Here is a 25,525-nt window from a genome sequence, read left to right as displayed (position 1 = left end):
TTGATGCCATTTGGGGAGTGAATCAGTAGATGGAAGATCTCAATCTTTCTCTTTCTCTTTCCCTGTCTCTAATGTTCTGCCTTTCAAATAAATTGATAAATCTTTTTTAAAAATCCATAAGAATGCTGAAGAGCTTACAAAAAAATAAGGGAATAAGCCAGGTATAGAATCTGCCTCAGATGATTCCAGTAAGCGTGAGCAGAGATCGGAGCGGTGCGCTCAGACACCCGGCAAAGCAGGACCCGTGTGCCCTGCTTGGGGTTTGCTTGTAGCAGTTACTAATTTTCTACAGTTTTCTTAATCAAAAGCAGTGTAGGTAACCTGTAAAGAAACAATTTAAAATTTCAGATGTTCTAGTTTCACTTTCTTTATTGCAAGAATCACTGCTGCACACTTTGAGGTCACCGTTGTCGCTCGGCTGTCAGCCGCGGTCAACCTCACCATGTCCTTCGACATCATCATTGAGGGGGAGCCTTTAGACAGCCTCTCCTTCAAGCTATTTCCAGATAAGAGTTCCAAAGACAGGCCCCTAGTGGGGCTGGCGCAGTGGTATAGCGGCACCTGCAGTGCCGGCTGCTCCACTTCCGATCCAGCTCTCTGCTATGGCCTGGGAAAGCAGTAGAAGATGGACCAAGTGCTTGGGCCCCTGCACCCGCGTGAGAGACCCAGAAGAAGCTCTGGCTCCTGGCTCCTGGCTTTGGATCAGTCCAGCTCCGGCTGTTGCAGCCATCTGGGGAGTGAACCAGTGGATGGAAGACCTCTCTCTCTGTCTGTAACTCTGCCTCTCAAACAAACAAAAAAAAGGAGTTCCAAAGACAGGAGAAAACCTCTGTATTCCAAGCATTGGAGAGAAGGGATGTGGTTACAAGGGGTCCTGCTTTCACAGGATCATTCCATGGTTTATGTGCGGGGCGGTGACTTCACATGTCACATGGCACTGTCATGATGGCACTGGGGGCGAGTCTGTCTACGGAGAACTTCATCCTGAAGCATCCAAGTCGTCTTGTCCACAGCTGCACTGCCGAGGCTGAATGGTGGGATGGCAAGCTCGCGGTCTCGGCGTGAGTAGCATGGAAGCCAATGGCGCGCTTTGGTCTGAGAATGGCAAGAGCAGCAAGAAGATGACCATTGCCAACTGTGGACAGCTCGAATCCACCTGATTTCTGCTTGATCTTAACCACCAGAGCATTCCTTCTGTCGCTCCGGAGAGCACCCCTCCATCCCACCTGCTCACAACACCCCGCAACCTTGGTGCTCTGCTCTCACTGCAGTCTGAGTTCCACGTTTTCCTTACTCTCTCCTCCAAGTCTAGCTGGATTGCAGAGTTAAAGTTATGATTAGGAAATGAAAACTAAATAATGAAAAAAGCATAGCTTCCATCTATTTCAAAAGAATGGTGCTTCTTGTCCATTTTGAAATATGTTCATGTACTTAAAAGGCAGAGGGAGAGAGAGAGACAGAGAGAGAGAGAGACAGAGAGAGAGATCTTCTGTCTACTGGTTCATTACTCAAATCACTTGTACAGGTTTATCCAGAATCTTCAAGTTAGATTTAGTCCATAATGTTAAAAGGTGCAGGGAGCAGGGAGGAGGAGGTTGTGGTTCTGCCTCCTCCTCTCGCCTCTGCAACTCCACTTTCTCACGTTCAGTTTGTTTTGCACTTATTCAACACAGTCCCCGCACACACACCCGCCCCGCCCCCGACTCAGCCCTGTCTCCTCCACAAGGGAAGAGAGGTGGCTGACGTTTCTTCTCTCCTGTTGCACTGCCCAGTGTGGGAGTTGGGTCAGATTCTCCTGACTCCAGTTCATAACATCTTTTTTTTTTTTTTTTTTTTTTTTTTTGACAGGCAGAGTGGACAGTGAGAGAGAGACAGAGAGAAAGGTCTTCCTTTGCTGTTGGTTCACCCTCCAATGGCTGCCGTGGCCGGCGCACCACACTGATCCAAAGGCAGGAGCCAGGTGCTTCTCCTGGTCTCCCATGGGGTGCAGGGCCCAAGGACTTGGGCCATCCTCCACTACACTCCCTGGCCACAGCAGAGAGCTGGCCTGGAAGAGGGGCAACCGGGACAGAATCTGGCGCCCAGACCGGGACTAGAACCCGGTGTGCCGGCGCCGCAAGGCAGAAGATTAGCCTAGTGAGCCGCGGCGCCGGCCCATAACATCCTTTTTAAAAACAAGCGGACAACCACACTCTCCCCCTCCGCCCCCTCACCCCCACAAAGCCATGGAAAGGGAGGCCCAGCTCTTGTGCAAAACTCTGGCTAAAGTCACCACAGTAACGTCGGTGAATCGCACACCCCCCACAATCAGTGTGCAAGATGGAACTGCAGCAGGACCTGGCCTGCATGGGGAAACCCTGCACCTAGGCCGCTGATGACCCCAGCCAGAGGGGAGGGCCTGCTGGCCGAGGACACAGAGCACTTGGGCTATGAATTTCTCACCAGAAAGGCTCCTGAAGCTGAAGGCAGCATTCCTCCCTACCGCCATTTTAGAATATCTCAAATGTCATTGCAGGCCAAGCCAAGCAGAGTATGCATCTGGAATTCCAGGCTCATCTGCCACCAAGCCCCATCTGACTGAGCCATGGAGCTCACTCTCCACTTCCTCGGTGCAGCAGCCTCACCATAACCCTCCCCTGGCACCGTGTGTCCCTCTGCACCACTGGAACTGGCAAGACTCAGCCTTTTAGCCAGCACCAGTCTGGGGTCACCAGGGCTCCTGCTGGACACTTCCTGCCGAGTAGCAGCCTTCCCAGCCCAGGAACAGATGGACTTTCCTTTGCCTTTGGGCTCAGAGCCTTGCAGTATCATGTTCCATTTGAATAATACACTTTCAATGTACTGTAATGCTGTTTTTTTTTTTAATTTTTTAAGGTTTATTTATTTATTTGAAAGGCAGAGTCACAGAGACAGAGGGACAGACAGGATATTCCGTCTGCTGGCTCACTCCCCAAATGGCCGCACAGGCTGGGGCTGGGCCAGACTGAAGCCAGGAACCTGGAACTCCATCTGGATCTCCTACATGAGCGGCAGGGATGGAAGCACTCAGGCCATCCTCCTCGGCTTTCCTAGGCACATTAACAGGGAGCTGGATCAGAAGAAGAGCAGCCAGGATTTGAACCAGTGCTCTTATGGGATGCCAGCATTGCAGGTGGTAGCTTAACCCACTGGGCCACTCCACCAGCCTCTATATTGCTTTGACTATCTTCGTGGGGGGGGGGTAGAGAAAATAATCCATCTTAGAAGCAATCATCAAAAGGGGCTGGCCTTGTGGCACACACAGTCAGGCCACCACTTATTCCGGCATCTCTTATCAGAGCAGGGAGAGGCCGGGAGTGGAGTAGGCCCAGGTGCTTGGATTCTTGCCATCCATATGGGAGATCTAGGGAGAATTCCTAGCTTCTGGCTTGGGCCTGGCCCAGCCCTGGCTGTTGTGGCCATTCAGGGACTGAACCAGTGGATAGATGACCTCTCTATCTCCCTCTATCTCTCCTTCTCTGTCACTCTGCCTTTCAAGTTAATCAATAAATCTTTTTAATAAACCTTTTTTTTAAAAAAAAAGAATGCATGTGTGCTAAAATAATTGTATAAACATATTTTTAAGAAGAATTTCTTATCAGAAAAAAAAAGGAAGTAATATTTCACTACTGTGGTTTTAGGGACAGATATACTGACCACTTTGCTTTTGCTACAGGTTTTAGTCAGAGACTATCAAACCAACACATTTGAGAGACTTGTGCTCTATGTTTAGATAAACACAAAGTGTTAATTTTTCTATTTTTTTAATTATTTAATTTTTATTTGCCTGAAAGGCAGAGAGACAGAGATTTTCCATCTGCTAATTCAATTCCCAAATGTCCACAACAGCCAATGCTTGGTCACGTTGAAGCCAGGAGCCTGGAACTCAATCTGGGTCTCCCAGGAAGGTGGCAGGGACCAAGTACTTGAGCCATCACCTCCTGCCTCCCAGGGTGTGCAATACAGGAATCTGGAATAGAGCACAGAAGCAGGACTCGAACCCAAGCACTCTGATATTAGATGTGGATGTCCCAAGCTGCAACTTAAGCACGGCACCGAACACCTGCCTTGCAGAATGTGTTGATTTTCATATATGTGCCAAGTGAGAAAAATGAAGCTGCTGTGTCTTCTGCGACTCTTCAGTCATTTGAGCTTATATGTCATTTCCATTTTTCAAAGTACTTTCCATTTAGCCTTTATTTTTGCTCTAGAGCAGTTTCCTGCGTTATAAATGCATTTTAGTGCTGTTTAAGTACAAGATAACCATGAGCCATTAACAGGTTGAAAAATTGGTGAAAGATGGCCTACAAAAGAATGCACCTTGCAGAGTGACATCACCGAGAATGACATGCACTAAACACCTCCCACATTCAAGTGTTCTCTCCTTCCTTTGGTCAGGTTAATAAACCTAATTGCACTACATCTGATGTGCAAACAATACTAACCTTCACCTAGTGATTATTTGAAGGCTAATGTGTTATCCCATAAGGTATATATTATATCAACTTAGTTTCAGTGGTCAATAAATACACTCATCTCTAAAATTTGTGTGTATATCCTCGGTTGGGACATTTTGGAGGACAGAATTCTAAAATGCTCCCCCAAGATTTTCATATCCCGGGATCACACACCCTGTGAAACACCTTTTCCTTAAGTGTGGGTGGGATTTGTAATTATTAGGGGATGCAATTGGTGATTGGATTATCCCATATGGGAAAAGGGGATTTTGGAGATGGGGTATTCACTTTAAGTAATCTAAGGGAGATTATCCAGGTGAGTGGATCTAATCAGCTTATGCTTTACAACTAGGTGCAGAGGTCGGAGATGGACAGAAGTCTGAAAGATTCAAAATGCCAGAGATGCTCACTTTTGGCCCTCACACAATAACTTGCTGTGTCGTAGAAAGGGCCACATTGTGGGGAATGGTGAATGGTTGCTAAGAGGTGAGAGCTGATAATGAATTGAATTCTGCCAACAATCAGTTAACTTGGAGTAGAATCCCAAGCCTAAGGTGAGATCTTAGCCCTAGCACCTTGATTTAAGACTCTGAGCAGGGGAACCAGCTAACTTATGCCTGGACATTAGAAATTGAGCTACTGTTTTTTTAATTCACTGTTTCTGTAATTTTCTCTGCATTAATAGCTAATTGATACATACCTATATCCCAGTAATGCTATTTCACAAAGCATCCCAAAATGTGGAAATTAAAGGAACCACCACTATCATTTATCATCACTCTGTGGGTCACCCGGTCAATTCTGTTGATCTGAGCTTGGCTAAATTAATCCCACCTTGCCTTCCTTACAAACCTGCAAGCAGCTGCTAGGTTGGCTGGGGTTTGACTCGTTTCAAATGACCTCAGCTGAGGTGACTTGGCACTGCTCTGTGTGATCTCTCTGATCTTCCAGCAGTCCAGCCTGCATTTGTTCTCATGGTTGTGGCAAGGTTTTAAAAGGAGGAGAAACCACTTAAGAAGCCATATTTCAAGATATCTTGCATCGTTTGCTACTGTTCCTTTGGCTAGAGCAAGTGACATGAGACAAGAAAGGAAAACATAACTATATAAAGACTTGCACAAAAATGTTCACAGTAACCAGCAACTGGAAACTACCCAAAGCCTACCAACAGGAGACAGAATAAACAAATTGTGTCATAGTCACAAATGGAACATTATTCAACAATAAAGAGGAAACTACTGATCCAAGCTACAGTTTGGTTGACTATCAAAAACATTGTTGAGCCAAATAAGTCAGACACAAAAGAGAACATTCTGAATGAGCCTATTTATATGAAGTTGAAGAACAGGTAAAACTAATCTGTGTGCATAGTGGTAGAAAACAGGATAATAGCTCCCTGGGTTTATGGAAATGTACTTGATTTGAACTAGGGTGGTGGTTACACAGGCATGTTCATTTATCAAAACACTTTAAAATGTGCATTTCAGATCTATGTATGTTACTTTATTTAGATTTTCCTTTATAAAACAGTGTGAGGAGACAGAATATAAACATTGGTGTTAAAAGCCTTAGATTTGGGGATAGGCATCTGTCATAGCAGTTAAGATGTTGCCTGCAGTGGCCGGTGCTGTGGCACAGTAGGTTAATCCTCGGCCTTTGGTGCCAACATCCCATATGGGCTCCAATTCTAATTCCAGCGCAGCTCTGGCTCTTGCAGCCACGTGGGGAGTGAACCAGTGGAAGGAAGACCTTTCTTTCTGTCTCTCTCTCTCACTGTTCATAACTCTACCTCTCAAATAAGTAAGTAAATGATAATTAAAAAAAAATGCTGCCTGGAGGGGTAGCATTATGGTGTAGCATGTAAAGCCACTGCTTGCAATGCAGACATCCCATGTGAGCACTGTTTTGAGTCCCAGCTGCCCCACTAAAGCAGGGGAGATCTGAATGAAGTTCCTGGCTTTGGCTTGGCTGTGCCACTTGTGGAGTGAACCAGCAGATGGAAGATCTTTCTCTGTTTCTCTCTCTCTCTGTAACTCCAACTTAAAAAAAAAAAAAAAAAAAAAAAAAAAAAAAAAGGTGCTGTTTGGGATACCCACATCCCATACTGGAATCCCTGAGTTCAGATTTTAGTTCTGCTCCTGATTCCAGCTGCCTGCTAACGTGTATCCTGGGAGGCAGCAAATGATGGTTCATGCACCTGGGTCCCTGCTATCAGTATGGGAGACAGACTGAGATCCGGACTCCTAGCTCTGGCCTGGTCCAAGCAAGGCTAGTGCAGGTGTTTGGAAAATGAACCTGTGGATGAAGTCTCTCTCTTTCTTTCTTTCTCTCTCTCTCTCTCTCTCTCTCTATCACTCTTCCAATAAAATAAATGAACATATGGGGCCAGCGCCGTGGTGCAGTAGGTTAATCCTCTGCCTGCGGCACTGGCACCCAATATGGGCACTGGTTCTAGTCCCAGCTGTTCCTCTTCCAATCCAACTTTCTGCTATGGCCTGGGAAAGCAGCAGAGGATGGCCCAAGTCTGGGGACCCTGCACCCATGTGGGAGACTGGGAAGAAGCACCTGGCTCCTGGCTTTGGATCGGTGCAGCTGTGGCCGTTGTGGCCATTTGGGAAGTGAACCAACGGAAGGAAGACCTTTCTCTTTGTCTCTCCCTCTCACTGTCTATAACTCTACCTCTCAAATAAATAAATAAAATCTTTAAATAAATAAGTAAATAAATAAACATAAATAAAAAAGAATGTAGCTTCTGCTATACATTTAGTGATGTTAAATGAAACATAGGATATATATATGTGTGTGTGTGTAAGTTTTATTTTTAAAGATTTATTTATTTGAAAGGGAGAGATATAGAGAAAGAGAAGGGGAGAGAGAGAGAGAGAGAGATCTTCCATCTGCTGGTTCACTCCCTGAATGGCCGGGGCTGTGCCAGGCTGGAATCAGGAGCCAGGAGTTTCTTCTGGATCTCCCAAATGGATGTTAGAAACCAAAGAACTAGAGTCATAATCCACTGCTTTCCCAGGTGCATTCACAGGGATCAGAAGTGGAGCAGCCACGACACAAACTGGCGCCCATATGGGATACTAGCACTTCAGGTGGCAGTTTAACCTTCTATGCTGTAGCACTGGTCCCCCAAAAAACCTTAGATTTTGACACCATTTATAAGTCCTAATTATATAAAATCTCTTAATCTTTCTAAGCCTTAATTTTTAAAAAAATTAAAAAAATATTTATTTATTTATTTGAAAGTCAGAGTTACACAGAGAGAGACAGAGTGGCAGAGAGAGAGAGAACCATTCGCTGGTTCACTCCCCAATTGGCCACAATGGCCGAAGCTGCGCCAATCCGAAGCCAAGAGCCTGGAGCTTCTTCTGGATTCCCACGCAGGTGCAGGAGCCCAAGGACTTGGGCCATCTTCTACTGCTTTCCTAGGTCATAGCAGAGAGCTGGATTGGATGTGGAGCAGCTGGGTCTCGAACCAGTGCCAATATGGGATGCTGGTGCTTCAGGCCAGGGCGTTAACCCACTGTGCCACTGCATCAGCCCCGCCTTAAATTTTTTAAAAAGATTTATTTATTTATTTGAAAGGCAGAGTTACAGGGAGGCAGAGACAGAGAGAGAGAAAGAGACAGAGATGTCTTCCATCCGCTGGTTCACTCCCCAGATGGCCACAATGGCTGGAGCTGCACCGATCTGAAGAAAGGAGCCAGAAGCTTTTTCGGGTCTCCTATACAGGTCAGGGGCCCAAGGACTTGGGCCATCTTCTACTGCTTTCCCAGGCCACAGCAGAGAGCCAGATCAGAAGTGGAGCAGCTGTGACTAGAACCAGCGCCCATATGAGATGCCGGCACTGCAGGCAGGGGCTTTACCCACTACTGCACAGCGCCAGCCCCAAGCCTTAAATTTTTCATCTATGAAATGAGAACGTATTTACCTCATTGTTTTTTGAAGGGGGAGCTAGTTTGGTGTATGTTAAAATGTCTAGAACATAACATTTACATTTTCGGGAGAGGCATTGGCATAGAAGCTGCTTTGTACACCTGCATCCCATATGGAAGTACCTGGGTCCAAGCCCCACCTCCACTCCAATTCCAGCTCTTGTAAAGACACATTGTAAGAAGAAACACCTAATGGCTCACGTACTTGGGTCCCTGGCCTGCCATGTGGGAAACCTGGATTGAGTTCCTGGCTCCTGCCTTCGGCCTGACCCAGTCCCCTCTGTTGCAGGCATTTGAGGAGTGAGTTGGCAGGTAGGAGATCTCTCTGTCCATCTCTCACTCTCTTCCCTTCAAATAAATAAAAGAAAGTAAACAAAAGTTTTAAAATCTATTTTAGTCATATTTAAGTATACAGTTCTATATCCACCACTGTCTATCTCTAGCACTTTTTCATCTTCCCAAATAAAACTTTGTACTCATTAAACACTAAGTCATCTACCTTTTCCTCAGCACCTGGAAACCTCCATTCTACTTTTTTAATATAAATATTTAGTTAGTCATTTGAAAGGCAGAGTGTCAGAGAAAGAAGGAGAGACTGAGAGAGGTCTTCCATCTGCTGGTTCATTCCCCCAAAGAGCAACAATAGCTGGGGCTGGACTAGACTAAAGCTAGGAGTCAGGAACTCCATCCTAGTTTCCTACATGGTCGGTAGGGGCCTGAGTACCTGGATCATCCTCTGCTACTCTCCCAGGTGGAGTAGCAGGAAGCTGTATCAAAAGTGGAACTGTAGGGACTGGGAGTGAGGTTCTGAGATATGGAATGGTGGCATCACAAGCAGTGGCTTAACCCACTGTGCCACACCACCAGCCTAACTATTCTACTTGTGTCTATGAATTTGACTAATCTCATGTAAATGGAATCATAAAATATTTGTCTTTGGTGACTGGCTTATTTCACTATGCATGATATCTTCAAGGTCCATCCACTTTTTTTTTTTTTTTTTTTTTGGACAGGCAGAGTTAGACAGTGACAGAGACAGAGACAGAGAGAAAGGTCTTCCTTCCATTGGTTCACCCCCCAAATGGCTGCTATGGCTGGCGTGCCACGCCGATCCAATCCGAAGCCAGGTGCCGAGTGCTTCTTCCTGGTCTCCCATGTGGGTGCAGGGCCCAAGCACTTGGGCCATCCTCCACTGCCTTCCCAGGCCACAGCAGAGAGCTGGATTAGAAGAGGAGCCACTGGGACAGAATCCAGTGCTCCGACCAGGACTAGAACCTGGGGTGCCGGCACTGCAGGAGGAGGATTAGCCAAGTGAGCAAGGGCCAAGGTGCATCCACATTTTAATAAGTCAACATTTCCTTCTATTTCAGGCTGAATAATATTCCATTGTATGTGTAACCACCACATTTTGTTTGTGTATTTATCCACTGATACACATTTGGGTTGCTTCCACTTTTTTTGGATGTTATAAATAATGCTATGAACATGGGTCTGTTCAATTCTTTACTTTAATTTCTTTTGGATATATACCCAGAAGCAGACAGGCTAGATGATATTATAATTCTATGTGTTTTTTTTTTTAAAGATTTATTTGTTTTCATTTATTTGAAAGGCAGAGTTACAGAGAGGCAGAGAGAGAGAGAGAAAAAGAGAGAGGTCTTTCATCCACTGGTTCACTCCCCAACTGGCTGCAATGGCGGGAGCTGTGCTGATCCAAAGCCAGGAATCAGGAACTTCTTCCTAGTCACCACGAGGGTGCAGGGGCCCAAGGACTTGGGACATCTTCTACTGCTTTCATAGGCCATAGCAGAGAGCTGGATAGGAAGAGGAGCAGCCAGGACTTGAACTGGCACTCATATAGGATGCTGGCATTGCTGGCAGTGGCTTTACCTGCTACACCACAGTGCTGGCCCTGTACGTATTTTTTGATGAACCAACATATGGTTTTTCCACAGTGGCTGCACCATTTTACATCTCTGCCAGCCTTGCACAAGTGTTCTAGTTTCTCCACATTCTTGCCAACAACATCCTTGTTATTTTCTGGTTCTGTTTTTTTAATGGGTATGCATGGTATCTCTTTGTGCTTTTGATTTGTATTTCCCTAATTACTAGTGAGGTTGAGCATCTTTTCTTTTTCTTCTTATTAATTTAAAAATATTTATTTATTTATTTGAAAGCCAGAGTTACAGAGAGGAAAAGGCAGAGAGAGAGAGAAAGAGAGAGAGAGAGATCTTCTCTCCACTGGTTCACTCCGCAAATAGTTGCAATAGCTGGAGTTGGGCCAATCTGAAGCCAGGATCCAGGAGCTTCTTCTGCACATGAGTGCAGGGGCACAAGCGCTTGGGTCATCTTCCACTGCTTTCCCAGATGCTTTAGCGGGGAGTTGGATCAGAAGTGGAACAGCCAGAACTCAAACTGGTGCCCATATGAGATGCCGACACTGCAAGTGATGGCTTTACCCACTAGACCACAGCGCTAGCTGTGAGCATCTTTTCTTATATTTATTGACCATTTGTATATCTTTGGAGAAATCTCTAAGGCCTCTGCCCATTCTTAAAAAAAAAAAAGAAAAAAGATTTATTTTATTTATTTGAAAGACAGTTACTGAGAGAGGTAGAGACAGAGAGAGAGAGGTTTTCCATCGCTGGTTCACTCCCCAGAGCCTGCAACACTGGAGCTGCGCCGGTATGAAGCCAGGAGCTTCTTCCAAGTCTCCCACGTGGGTGCAGGGGCCCAAGCACTTAGGCCATCTTAAGCTATCCCAGGCCACAGCAGAGAGCTGGATTGGAAGAGGAGCAGCTGGGACTAGAACCAGTGTGCATATGGGATGCCGACGCTTCAGGCCAGGATGATTCACCTGCTGTGCCACAGCGCTGGCCCCTGTCCATTCTTAATGATTGTTGTAGAGTTGTAGGAGTTCTGATCTCTTATCAGATACATGATATTCAAATATTTTCTCCTATTTTGTGGGCTGCCTTTTCACTCCATTAATAATGTCCCTGATGCACAAGCTTTAATTTTGATAAAGTCTGACTTATCTATTTTTTTCTCTTGCCTATTCTTTTGATGTCATATTCAAGAAATATCATCAAACCTAGCATTATAAAGCCTTTGACCTCATTTTTTCTTCTAAGAGTTTTATATTTTTAGCTCTTAGGTTTAGGTCTTTTTATCCATTTTAGGTTGATTTTCACACATGGTGTTGGTGGAGGCCCAACTTCATTCTTTTGCCTGTGGATATCCAGCTGTTTCAATAACATTTGTTTAAAAGACCATAATTTCTCCATTGAATGATCTTATCACATTCATTGAAAAAATCATTTGACTATATATGCAAGGATTTATTTCTGGGCTCTCCATTCTAGTATACAATTCAATTGGTTTACACTAGTACCACACTTATTACCTTGACTTCAAAGTAAATTTTAAAATTGGGAAATAGAAATGCTCCAACTTTTAAAAAAATGTCTATTTATTTTCATCTGCTTGAATGGCAGAGACAGAAAGATTTTTCCATCTGCTGGTTAACTCCCCAAATGCCTGCAATAGCCATGACCGTGCCAGGGTGAAGCCAGGCGCCCAGAACTTCATCCAGGTCTCTCTTGTGGGTGGTAGGAACTCAATTACTGGGTCATCGCCAGCTGCCTCTCAGGGTGCATTGTCAGGAAGCTGGATTGGAGCAGCAATTACTTGAATCAGCACTCAGATTTGGGATGTGGGCCTCCCAAGTGGCAACTTAACCAATTGTGCCACAACACCTGCCCGGTTTTTTTTCAAGGTTGCTTTGTCTATTTGGAGTTCTTTGATGATCTGTATAAATTTTAGGATGGATATTTATATTTCTGCAAAGAAAAATCCTTGAGATTTCAATATGACTTGCATCGAAATAGTACATTATTTAGAGTAATATTCTTGTGCTAGGGAAGTTAAGTCTTCCAACCCATGAGCACAGGATGTCTTCCCACTTGTTTGTTTCTTCTTTAATATTTTCCAGCATTGTTTTATTGTTTTCAGTGTATAAGTCATTTGCCTTCTTGGTTAAGTTTATTCCTGAGTATTATATTCTTTTTGATGCTTTTGGAAATGGAATTACTTTCTTAATTTTTTGGATCCTTCATTATTATTTTATTAGAATACAAGTTATTTTTGTATCCTGCAACTTTGCTAGATGTTATTAATTCTATCAGCTTTTATAGTGGAATATTTAGAAGTTTCCACATTTGAGATTATATTATCTGGAAACAGAGATCATTTTACTTCTTCTTTTACAATATAAATGTTTCATTTCATTTTCTTGCTCATTTTCTCTGGCTTGGAATTCCATTACTATGTCGTATATAAATGGTGAAAGTAGAGGTCTTGGGGCCAGCACTGTGGCGCAGTGGGTTAAAGCCCTGGCCTGAAGCGCCAGCATCCCATATGGGTACTGGTTCTAGTCCCAGCTACTCCTCTTCCGATCCAGTCCTCTGCTGTGGCCTGGGATAGCAGTAGAGGATGGCCCAATTCCTTGGGCCCCTGCACCCGCTTGGGAGACCCGGAAGAAGCTCCTGGCTTCTGATCAGTGCAGCTCTGGCCGTTGTAGCCAATTAGGGAGTGAACCAGTGGATGGAAGACCTCTCTCTCTGCCTCTATCCCTCTCTCTAGCTCTTTCAAATAAATAAAATAAATCTTTAGATAAAATAAAAGAAAGTAGAGGTCTTTATCTTGTTCTTGATCTTTAACATTTTTAAAAATATTTATTTATTTGAAAGGCAGAGTTACAGAGAGAGACAGAGAGAGAGAGATATCTTCCATCTGCTGGTTCACTCCCCAAATGGCTGCAATGGCCAGGGCTGGGCCAGGCCAAAGCCAGGAGCCAGGAGCTTCTTCCAGGTCTCCCACATGGGTATGGTGGGATATTCTCCGCTGCAGGGAGCTGGATTGGAAGTGGAGCATCTAAGAATCAAACCATCACCCATTGCAGGCAGCAGCCCAATCCCCTATGCCACAGTGTCAGCCTCTAAAGATTTTTTAAAAATTTATTCATTTGAGATGAATGGAAACACACACACACACACACACACACACACAGAGAGAGAGAGAGAGAGAGAAAGAAAGAGAAAGAGAGAGGTATCATCCATTGGTTCACTCTCCAAATGCCCATGACAGCCAATCCAAAGTCACAAGCCAGGAACTCAATCCTCCCTCACATGGGTGGTAGGAACTAAGTACTACAGCAAGCACCTGCTGTTTGCTAGGATTACATTAGTAGGAAGATGGAATTGGGAGCAGAGCCAGAACTTGAACCCAGGGACTCTGATTTGGGCATGTTAACCAGGAGGCCACATACCTGCTCCCTGTTCCTGATCTTAAGGGAAAAGCTGTCAGTATCTCACCCGTGAGTATGATTTGGCTATGGGTTTATTTATAGCCTGTATTATGTTGATGTAGGTTCCTTCCTTCCTTGGTTTATTGCTTTTTTAAAAAGTATTTTTTAAAAGATTTATTTATTTATTTATTTAAAAGCCAGAGTTACAAAGAGGCAGAGGCAGAGGCAGAGAGAGAAAGAGAGGTCTTCTATCCACTGGTTCACTCCCCAAATGGCTGCAACCACTGGAGATGGGCCTATCTGAAGCTAGGAGGCAGGAGCTTCCTCTAGGTATCCTACTTAGGTGCAGGGGCCCAAAGACTTGGGTCATCTTCTACAGCTTTCCCAGGCCACAGCAGAGATCTGGAATGGAAGTGGAGCAGCCAGGACTCAAACCTGTTCCCATATGGGATGCTGGCACCATAGGTGCTGGCTTTCCCTGCTATGCAACAGTGCTGTATCCCTTGAGTGCTTTTTTTAATCATGAAAAAAATGTTGAATGCTGTAAATGTTTTTCTTTCTTTTTTTTTTTTAAGGGAGGTATATTGTTGGGTAGGGGAAACTTGACAAGCTGCCTTCCCATGCACAAGAGAACAACCCAAATGGTTTTACTAAATATTGAAGTGATGATGTGTTATTTCTCCCTTTCATTTGGTCATTGATTGCTTTTCGTATATTGAACCATCTTTGCATTCCAGAAATAAATACTATTTGGTTATGGTGTGATTTCCTTTCCAGTGCTACTGAATTTGGTTTGCCAGCATTTTGCTGAGAAGTTTGCATCAATGTTCCTAAGTGTTATTTGTCTGTATTTTTTCCTTATCCTGTCTTTACCTAACTTTAGTATTAGGGTTCATAGGATGAATTAGGAAATATTTCTTTTTCTTCAACTTTATGGAAAAGTTTGATTAGGATAGGTGCTAATTCTTCTGTAAATGTTTGGTAGGATTCATCACTAAAGATATCTGTTTGGAGTTTTTCTTTTTCTTTTAAAAACTGATTAAATTTCCAAAATACTAACAAGTCTGTTCAGAGTTTCTATTTCTTCCTAGATAAGTGTTGGCAGGTTATATGTTTCTGGGAGTTTGTCCTTTCCATCTAGGTTACTCAGTTTGTTGGCATAATTATTCATAGTTTTCTCACAATCCTTTCCATTTCTGAAAAATTGGTAGAATTGTTTATGTCTGATATTTGAATCTTGTCTCTTTTCTTCTTAATCAGTCTAACTCAAAGTTTATCAATTTTGTTGGTCTTTTCAAAGAAACAACTCTTTGGTTCTCTTGATTTTTTTTCTTACTGACTTTTGGTGAGGATTTAATAAGATAAATAGATGTCAGTTTCTACAGAAGAAATGAAAACAGTCAATGACCATATTTTATGAGATTGAGCTTCCTAAAACTATTCAGTGAACTAAATGAAGATAACAATAAGATGTGATTATTCTATTAAATTGGCATAACTAGAAAAAGCCATTGTTAGAGATTTATTTTAAGGAACTGGCTCCTGTGATGGATGGGCTGGAGATTTAGGGTAGAGCCAATGTAGCAGCTCCATTTTGATGGCTGTCTGCTGGCAGAATTTCTTCTGGCTCAGGTATAGGGAGGGCCAGGTGGTCAACTTTTGTTCTATTAAGGCCTTCAACTGATGGCATGAGACCTATCCACATTAGGGAGGGCAATCTTCTTTACTCAAAGTTCACTGATTTAGTCTCATCCGACAAATATGTCATGGAAACATCCAGAATAATGTTTGACCAAGTATCTGGGCACCGTGGCCCAGCAAATCCAACACAGAAAATTCACCATCATGTTACTCTTCCATAGGGCTTGACTGTGGGCAGCTGGTCAGAGGTAGGGGAAAAAGAAAAAGTGTTGCCAGGAGACACAGATTTACCATGGAAACCAGCATAACCACAAAGTATTTATTTGTTTATTTATTTTAAAGATTTATTTGAAAGGCAGAGTTACCAGAAGAAAGGGATGGGGTGGGGGGAGGGGAGAGAAAGAGAGAGAATGAATCTTCCATCTACTGATTAAGTCCCTAAATGGCCACAACATTGCCAAGGCTGGGCCAGGCCAAAGTCAGGAGCCAGGAACTCCTTCCTGGCCTCCCATGTAGGTGGTAGGGATCCGAGCACTTGGTCCATCTTACCCAGCCTTCCTTCCCAGCTGCATTAGCAGGAAGCCAGATAGGAAGCAGAGCAGCCAGGACTCCAACTGACACTCTGACATAGGGTGCCAGTGTCCCAGGTGGCAGCATAGCCCACTGTACCACAATACTGACCCCTGAGAACCTCTTCAAATCTTCTTTAATTAAGGTTATCACAAACTATACACAATTGTTTTTGCTGGTACTCTATAACTCTGTTAGGAATTTGAAATTTATGGAAAGGTTGCATACTGGAGACTTTTCAGATGTTTCTTGTTAGTTTATATAGAAAATTTAATGCTAGTGACTTAATTGATAGTGCTCAAAAATCAGGAAATTAGTGGTATATCCATGCAATAAAATATTATTCAGCTATAAAAAAGAAATGAATCACAACACATGTGACAACACAGCTGAACTTGATAACAATATGCTAAGTGAATGCAGTCATTCACACAGACCTTACATTGTATGATTCCATTAATATGAAATGTCTAGAATAGGTAAATCTTTAGAAACAGAAAATAGATTAGTGGTTACTTAGGACTTGGGGAAGGAGGAAATAGGGAGAAATAGCTAACAGGTACTGACTCAGGTGACAGTTGCACTTATCTGTGGATTTAGTAAAAAACCACTGAATTATACACATTAAACAGGTGAATTGTATGATATATTGATTATATCTCAATAAAGCTATTTAAAAAATTAGGTTCTGGGTATATATTCAAAAAAATTGAAGCAGATTTTTTCTCCCAATGTACAAACATAGTTTATTCAAACCATCACATGATATATAATATATAAAATGAAAATAAACCTAAAATGTGTAAAATTATTGGGAAAATTACAAATCAATAGCGTGTAAAAATATCAAAAGATACCATTCTTATTATATGATTTCATTTATACAATGTTTCTAAACAGGGAAAGCTAATCTGTGCTGATCAGTATTCCCTAGGTATCGAGAAAAGCAAAGAGGGTCCAGTGTTGTGGCATAGTGGGTAAAGCTGCTGCCTGCGACACTGGCATCCCAAATGGGTGCCAGTTCGAGTCCTTGCTGCTCCACTTCTGATCCAGCTCCCTGCTAATGCACCTGGGAAATCACAGGAAGATGGTCCAATTTCTTGGGCCCCTGCATCCACATGGGAGACCTGGAAGAAACTCCTGGCTCCTGGCTTTGGCATGACCCAGCCCTGGCTATTAAAGCCATTTGGGGAGTGAAATCAGCAAATAGAAGAGCTCTCTCTTTCTGTAACTCTGCCTTTCAAATTAAAAAAAAAAAAAAAAGGAAAGAAAAAAAAATAAAAAGAAAGGAAAGGAAAGGAAAGGAAAGGAAAGGAAAGGAAAGGAAAGGAAAGGAAAGGAAAGGAAAGGAAAGGAAAGGAAGAAACTTTGTTAAGAAAAATGCCAGGGGCTTGCACCATGGCTTACTTGGCTAATCCTCCATCTGCGGTGCCAGCATCCATATGGGCGCCGGTTTCTAGTCCTGGTTGCTCCTCTTCCAGTCAAGCTCTCTGCTGTGGCCTGGGAAGGCAGTGGAGGATGGCCCAAGTCCTTGGGCCCTGCACCCGCATGGGAGATCAGGAAGAAGCACCTGGCTCCTGGCTTTGGATTGGCGCAGCACCGGCCGTAGTGGTCATTTGGGGAGTGAACCAGTGGAAGGAAGACCTTTCTCTCTGCTCTCTCTCTCATTGTCTATAGCTCTACCAGTCAAATTAAAAAAAAAAAAAAAAGAAAAAGAAAAAGAAAAAGAAAAATGCTTAACTTCTGTGGCTGGTATCAAAAAAGGAGGCAACCGGGGTACTATCAATAATCCCTTTATGAGACTGAGCAATACCTAAACAGATATGAGGTTTACAAAATGTTTTAAGTTGTGCCCGCAAGCTTTATGCAATCTTCTGTATGCATGTGAAATTTCGAGAGAGAGGGAGTGACAGAGATCTTCCATCCTGCCCCAATTAATCTCTCTCGAAATACCTTTACTTGGCTTCTCAGATCACACCCTCTCCTAGTCTTCCTGATACTTTCCCAGTCCTCTTTCTCTTCCTGAGTTATAGATGTTGGAGTGCCTCAGGGGTCAGTTCAATTTATGTCCACTGGGTAATCCTATCCAGTCTACTGGTTTATACTGATGAGTCCCTCTCTTTCCATCTCCATCTCCCTTATCTCTCCTGAGGTCCAGACTTGAAACGCCAACTGTCCATACAACATTTCCACTTGGATGTCTAAGAGGATCTTGGATGTAACATGTTCAAGACATGATTCTTGCTTCTTCGTGTCCACTCCCTCAGATCTACTCGTCTCCATTTCAAATAACTGGCAACACCATTAACTTCACTGTTCAGTCTAAAAAGCTAAGAATCATCCTTAAATCATCCTTTTCTCTCTTCCCCAGCATCTAATTAGCAGCAATCCTATTGGCTAAACCTCCAAAATATATCCTGAATTCATTTATTTTTTTTCACTATATTCACCGCCCATCCCCTGGGCTAAGCCACTGTCCTCTTCATCCAGACTGCCTCAAAACTCATATCCACCCTCATATCCACCCTTGCTCATATCCACCCTTGCTCCCTTTTGGCTCAGTTGTGCATGTGGTATCCAGAGGGTACAATCATTTTTACCTCCTAAGTCTCCAATAGCTTCCACCATACACAGAATTAAAAATCCTTCCCATGGCCTCCAAAGCCCTTCGTAATTTGTTTTTGTCTGCATCTCTGGCTTTACCTTCTGCACCATCCTCACTTGATTCTATTAACATTTGCATCTGGTTATTGTTGACCACTTCAATTTGCTCCTGTTCAGGGGCTTTATACTTGTTGCTCCCTTTGCTTGGAATACTTTGCTCCAGACAACTGCACAGCTGGCTCTGGCTCATTATTTCAGTCTCAGCTCAAAAGTCATCTCAGCAAAATATTCTGATTCTCCAATCTACAATGACCCTCCCCATTCACTTTTTATCCTAGTGCTCTGTTTTTCTTTTCTTTTTTTGACATTCTCTGAATTCATCTAACATACCTATTACGTCCACTTAGCTTTAAAATATATTTGAATCTAATGGTTAGAATTCCTTTGGGCAATACTATCTTTTTAAAAAGAAACATTGTGTCTTTCAGGTAGCTGCCTTCTTCCTCTGCGTGTTTCCTTAAAATGACGGCTATACCTGTGTGGCATGGTGGCTTGGGAAGCTGGAGCCTGCGGCTCCAGAGGCGTTCCTGTACTGTTCCCTGGCCTCTCAGGATGCTGAGCCACCTGTTGATCAGCGAGCAGCTTACCTTGTAGCCTGCTGTCTCTAAGCTTGTTCAGAGCCTGAGGGCAAACCACAGCTCTTCTCAAGTTCTGGCTGTTACTACTTTTTAAGTCTTACACAGTGCAAGTTATAGGGTTATGTCCCCCTGTGCTGGCCAGCTGGGTATTTTTGGCTCTCTTCCCTAGTCTTCCACAGGGGACATGGGAACATCTGGATACATTTGTTACACAAGAGCTAAGGAGCATCCACTCGCAGAGCCCCTTCCAACACACTGTTCCTTTTCCGTGGGACTCTGTGTTCTTTTTCGTTAACCTCCCACTGCCTCCATCACATAAGCTTTAACCATAGGTTGAATGGAACTAAGGAAGTCAAACAAATCCTGTCCTTTTCTGATTAGGGAAATAAGTCTCAGGGCTAAGCTTCAGGCAAAAGTCTATAGTGGAATATGACTTAAGAAAATGAAAATGGATTAGCTTGATATTTGCAAAATAGTACTGCTATTTCATTACAGTTTTTTTTTTTTTTGAGAGGTCATGAAACATACAGGTGAAATATCCCATTTAAATGTTGGCATATAAGGGGGCAGGTGCCGTGGCGCAGCGGGTTAATGCCTGGCCTGAAGTGCCAGCATCCCATATGGGCGCTGGTTTGAGACCCGGCTGCTCCACTTCCAATCCAGCTCTCTGCTATGGCCTGGGAAAGCAGTGGAGGATGGACCAGGTCCTTGGGTCCCTGCACCCACAAGGGAGACCCGGAAGAAGCTCCTGGGGAGTGAACCATTGGATGGAAAACCTCTCTCTCTCTCTGCCTCTCCTCTCTCTGTGTAACTCTGATTTTCAAATAAATAAACCAATCCTAAAAAAAAAATGTTGACATATAATTCAAAATTTAAAAAAGGGAAAATAATAATATTCATATGGTGCTAGGAACCAGAAGTGCTCTAAGAGATATATTAATTAAATCCTCCTGGCAACCAATTTTTCAGACGAGAAACTGAGACACAGGATAAGTACTAGATGAAGATTACATATTTATATACAGTACAAATACAATCATCTTGGGGGACAGATTTGACTACAAGACCAGAAATTTGCAACTTCTAGTTTATGAGATTTCCAATGAGGAAGGAAGAACTAGGCTTTGATTTCTTTTGGCCTCTCTGTTGAGTGACCTTGGACTAGTCACTTATCTTCTCTGAAGTCCTCTGTAACATTATGATTAACTTTGTAACGCTCACTAAATGTTGGTTTTCTCTTTTCTCCTTCCTGCATATGGATGATCCTAGTGAATGTGCACAAATCCTGATTATTGTTCAAGACTCAACACCCTAACACCACTAGATACAGCCTGATGTGGAAGACAGCCCTAGGCTGAGGGTCAAGATGCCTGTTCCATTCCTGATGCTGTTGCTAATCTTTTGTGTGACCTCACGTAATTCACATCTTTCCTGGGCCTCTGAGTGGTTCCATCTTTAAAATGTGGAATTGGCTAAATCCGTGGCTTCAACCTAAGTTCTGAGAAACTTAGTTTCTATAGTGATGGGAGGGATCATGAAGGAAGGGGGAGAGGTCAAAGGCAAGGCTGGGTGAGGCCAGTGGGTTTCCTATCCCCACTTCAAATTTAGCAGCTCCACCTTAAGCAGCCAGATTTTATTAGAAGGGAGTAGCCCACTGCAGGGGGAAACTACTGTATCTTTCATGTACTCCTGTTCTTTGGAACAATTTCCTTGGGGCGGGTGTGTGTTTCTCTTTAGGTCCCCTCCTGGTCTTGGATATGGAACTAATGGGTCTAACATGCTTTTTACAATTCTGACTGAACTATTTCTTTGTTCTTTCTTCCTTTCTTCTACCCAAGAGTGAAACTAAGTATGAACAGGCAAAAGGAAGGGCCAACATGGATACTTTCATCAATTTCACAGTTTTCAGTAAAATGTCATAGGGTAGGAAATTTCTCCTGCTCAAAAGTTACCAAGTGACACAGAGAAGTCAAGTCTCATTATCTTGTGGATTTTAGGCCTTGCTCATTTCCATGTCAATGTGTCTTGCCATGGGGAATGGCAAACTTTGGTCTCCCCAATTTCCTCTGAGCTGTCATTAAGAGCTCCATCAGGGCAATTTTTCTCCACCTTAGGCCTGGGGGACAAGAATGAAGAGGAATGAATTACAGCCCTCATTCACCCGAGTCATCCTCACTTCAGGACCCAGCTTAGGTTTCAGGGAAAGAGCAACGCGAATCTACTTTCTGGTTTCCGGTTCCAGCAGTAAGACGCTCATCCCTTAAGTCAGATTCTGGAGTTCTTGCATGGAAGTGAATGACCTCCAACACCCGCAGGCCATCAAAGCAGAATCCTAATGTTCTTGAACTGTCATAGCATCTTCATTTTTAATCTCCTACATGGTGAAAATGAGGTTATCTCTTGCCTTGAAGACAGCCTGGTGCGTTGAAAAGCCTGGCAGACTGCAGCTCAAATCTTGATTCGCATTCCACACCAGGCTCTAGGGAGCACTCGAATAGAGGGTTCCTAAGATCTTCCCCCATTTCGACATTTTAAGTACAAATTACTCTTGAGGAGATGATCTCCAGTTGTTGGTTCAGTCTTCAAAACCACCGAAGGGTCTGATTTTGAGGTCAGCTTTGGGAGGTTGCCCTTGATACTCTATGCCCAACGCTTCAGATCAGACCGTCCAAAGGCAAGAAAGTTGGTTTTCCTTGAGCGGACTGTTTTGCTCCCTTATTGGTTGGGATGATTTATCTTTGGAGGTCCACTAAGAACTTCGGCTCAACAGCATTTTCTCTTCTCAACAGAATCTCTGTAGTCTGGTGTAAGATGGTGATGTGGACCCCTCACTGACATTTCACCCAATTGTCCAGATTGCCCTCCCACTAGTTTTTTTCATTCCTCCTCCATCACTTCGTCATGGTCCCTTTAAGGGAGCGGCCATAGTTGAGTGGTGGGAGCAGCTGCTGGCAGCAAAGAGACTTGCAGGATTTGGCCTACCCTGGGCCACTCACCGCGCACGCTCAGGACCGGGGGCTTGGTGGGAAAGGAAGGAGGGGCTTAAGGTGCGCCTGCGCATCAGGGGCGCGCGCAAGGGGCTGATTTAGTGATCCCTTTAAGAAACCGCAGGCGGAGGAATTTCTCTGAGAGAAAATAATCCTACTTACGGGGCCCCTTGGAGGCCATTAACCCCCCGAGTCCCGGCCCCCCCGTTCCTGGGCAGGCCCTACCGCCCACGCGCGCACCCGTGGGACCGCAGGACCTGCGGCCCGGCGCGCGGCATCCGCCCCCTCCCCACTCTCAGCGCAAGGCCCGGCCGGGTCCCGGGAAGCTACCGCGAGGCGGCCGTGCCTGCAGTGTGGGCGGGGGCCGGGGGCCCGAGAGGTGCCGCCGCCACCGCGCCGGGAGCCGCAGCGGTTCCAAGCGGGGCCCAACATGGCGGAGAGAGAGGTGGAGTCCGGCCCCCGAAAGAGGGTAGGTGAGGTGAGGCAGAAGTCGGGCGGCGGGGGGCGGGGCGCGGCCCGGGGCCGGGGCCGAGGCTGGGAAGGAGCCAGCTTCAGGCTCGTGGAGGGGTCGTCGAGGCCCGGCCGAGGAAAGGTTGCGGGCAGGTCTGAGGCACGCGTGGGTCCGGAGCGCCCTGGCGAGTGGTCCCTCGGCAGGTGGGACAAAGATTTGCTGCTGGCCGGGAGGGGGAGGGGCGGGGGGCTGTGGTTTGTCCCCCGCCCCCCACTCCAGTCCGGGGGGCGGGTTGTCTGGACCCGGGAAGGGAAGGTGTCAGGTTCTTGAGTACATCTTTAGACAGTCAGAGTGCGTGGAAGTTTAGCAGGCGAGAGGTCAGGTGGGGGTGGCGGCGGCGGGAACAAGTCGTGGAGGGGGTCTCCACGAGCGGTCGCCGGGAGGGGTCTGGAGTAACAGCGCTGCGAGTCCTTTTCCCTGCCCCCTTTCCCCTCCCCCTATGAGCGCTCTCCAGACCGAAGTGGAGGTGGTTCCCTTACCTGGGAAGAAGTGGGGTCGATGGCGTGTCCTGATTTAGGAGAGACGTTTTGGCAGCCCTCAGTGTCGTGTTCTAGTTCAGCCTCTACTCGCAGTTAGGAGCGTGGACGGGGATGACAAGTTTTGTCATAACGAGGTTGTACCCAGCCAGCCTGCAGAGGTGAAGGCAGTTCTCCCCGGGAGTTGTTCAAAGTTTGTCTCGAAACTTTTCATAGTTAATCCTGAGTGATTTTCTTTTTTCATATGGAGAACAATGCTATCGATTGAGCAATATTTTTACAGACTTTACTTCCTCCGTTCACCTACCTCTTCTTAGCATGTTAAGCAGTTAAGTTTCCTATTAGGAATCTTCCTTTTGGGAATCGTCTCAATTAAGCCAACAGGGTAGAAAAATTACTACTTAATCTTTCTTGAGACTGCCTCTTGCCGATTCGTGTAGAGTCAGCACAGTCATAGTGATGCTACAGCTAAGTTTTCTGTGCCTACTGTGTGCCTGGCATTGTGCTAAGTGGTTTATCTGAAGAATTTAACCTTATGGTAACTACGCGAAAAATCTATTTGCAGATGAGGAAATGTAGCCATAGAGGGATTAAGCAGTTTGCTTTAGATCAGACTGCCAGTTAAGAAATTGGAGCTGTGATTTGAATTCAGGTTTGTCTCAACTACAGTTGCCTGTGTTGGATACCACATGTTTTCTTTAATCTATGTCTCCCTTCTTAAAAGCTTTTATTATAAACAACCAAAGAAGTGTCAAATGTTATTTTTCCTACAGTTTATTAGGAAAGTATTTAAAACTCCAGCAAAACTGAAAAAACTTGGGAGCGGCATGCATATACCCAACCCCTAGATTCTAGACCACTATCATTTTACTTTACACTTGTTTGGTCACACATTTATCCCTCTGTCCATCCCTCTTTTCATCAGCCATCTTATTTTAAATTTAGTGCATTTGATTGTGGAATTTTGAGCAATTAAAATTTAATGTTGATAGATTTAGGATTGCAAAATGTTAAATTTTCCTCATACAATAATTAGTCATAGATAGAGCAAGTTAAACTGTATGATGATGATATGTCCAAATAGTTCATTTGGTATAAATATTGAGTATAGAATGCATGTGTTTTTAGATTTTTAAATTGTTCTTCAAGCTGTGATCAGTTTTAAGCTGAATTCTCATTTTGCTTGATTGAAGGCATATGGCATATTGTCTACTAATTAAAATATATAGGGTAAATTACTTTAAATGTGTAATGTTAAATCAGGAAGATCTCTGCATCCAGTTGCTACAAATGCTATTTTCATTCACCCTATGAGATAGGGGGTTCTAGAATGTTCTAGAAAACATCTATGCACTTTGGCAACAAATTCAACTAGATTTTGAATATGTTCTTGTAGTGCGCTCAAAAGATGTCACTGGTAGCCATCAAATTTTAATATTTTTAACAATATGCAATATACATAACTGCCCTGTTTCATTGTGAATGAAGGTTACTATCTTTTAGATCCGCAATCCATTATGTATTTGATATTGGTAAGAATGCTCAGTAGGATTGTATTATATGGTACAAGTACCTTTTTTTCTCCTCACTTTTTGTGTGTGTACCAAATGCCATGTGGATTCCATATGTGAACTCAGCAGATAGGAGGGGCTTTGCAGTGCAATTTCATTTTGAATAACTTGACTATTTACCTTGAGGCAGTTAAAGCAAGTGATCTACTTAGACCAAGATAATAGCAGGTCATTTAATCTGAAATTGCACTGCAGACAGGGTATTGTATTTAAGATGCTTACTGCTTTTGACCTTTTTAGTCATAAGTCACAAAAAAGTTTTTGAGCACCTGTATTAGTTGATGAGTTCTATGGTAGGCCTTGCAATATATAGTATTTGGGTTTATTTAGGTTAAAATATGCTGGCTGTCATTTAAATTATGAACTCCTTTCATTTTATCACTTCTCTTATCTCTAATACCTGTGACTTCTACATAATAGCAACTCAAAACACTTTCACTGATTTTTGCCAAGAAAAGTTGACCTGTTGTAGCAGAGGTGCTGTGGCTTGGGTACCAAGTACTTGGCTTTGTAATTTTATGAGCTTATATTATAAATCAGTCATACTATCCTTTTACCCCAAGAATGTCTCCTGTTTATCCAGATTTATACCTCTTCTGATTGTTCTTAATTACAGTTCAGTGGAAGAATGACTGCACTTTAAGACCATTGGGTTAACAAATTTAAAGTCTGTGTAGACCTGCTTGGTGTCTTACTTTCATGTTTGTGGGTAGTTAGGGTGGTAGATATTAATTAGACTATTGATTTGATTATATTTAGACTAAACCTTGGTGCCCATTCTCAGTTTGTGAATGTGGAGCTAA

General features: G+C 43.9%; 1 protein-coding gene and 1 long non-coding RNA gene across 12 annotated transcripts in view; one reads left to right on the top strand and one right to left on the bottom strand.

Annotated features, from left to right (window-relative positions):
- Positions 1–367: 367 nt before the first annotated feature.
- LOC138850684 (uncharacterized) lies at positions 368–23,294 on the bottom strand. Its single transcript, XR_011390788.1, has 2 exons — positions 23,155–23,294; positions 368–1,095 (listed from the first exon to the last, which is right to left on the bottom strand). It is a non-coding gene; the product is annotated as an uncharacterized lncRNA (long non-coding RNA).
- The window catches only part of ZMYM4 (zinc finger MYM-type containing 4), a 184,213-nt gene continuing 180,974 nt past the window's right edge, over positions 22,287–25,525 (top strand). For 6 of the 11 annotated variants that reach the window (XR_011390787.1, XR_011390786.1, XM_051832150.2 and 3 more), the window contains exon 1: positions 22,287–22,633. Coding sequence is in view for 4 of the 11 variants with exons in the window: in XM_051832150.2 (XP_051688110.2) it covers positions 22,595–22,633 (39 nt within the window). In the remaining 7 variants the exon portion in view is untranslated. Of the gene's footprint in view, positions 22,638–22,660; positions 22,819–25,525 lie in introns of those variants that run through there. The other 5 variants (XM_070078770.1, XM_051832152.2, XM_070078769.1 and 2 more) reach the window with 5 other exon arrangements.

This window comes from Oryctolagus cuniculus, chromosome 7 (assembly GCF_964237555.1).
Source record: "Oryctolagus cuniculus chromosome 7, mOryCun1.1, whole genome shotgun sequence".
Classification (NCBI taxonomy): Eukaryota; Metazoa; Chordata; class Mammalia; order Lagomorpha; family Leporidae; genus Oryctolagus; species Oryctolagus cuniculus.
The sequence above is the reverse complement of the archived record's forward strand: the minus strand, read 5'-3'. Positions and strand labels throughout refer to the sequence as shown.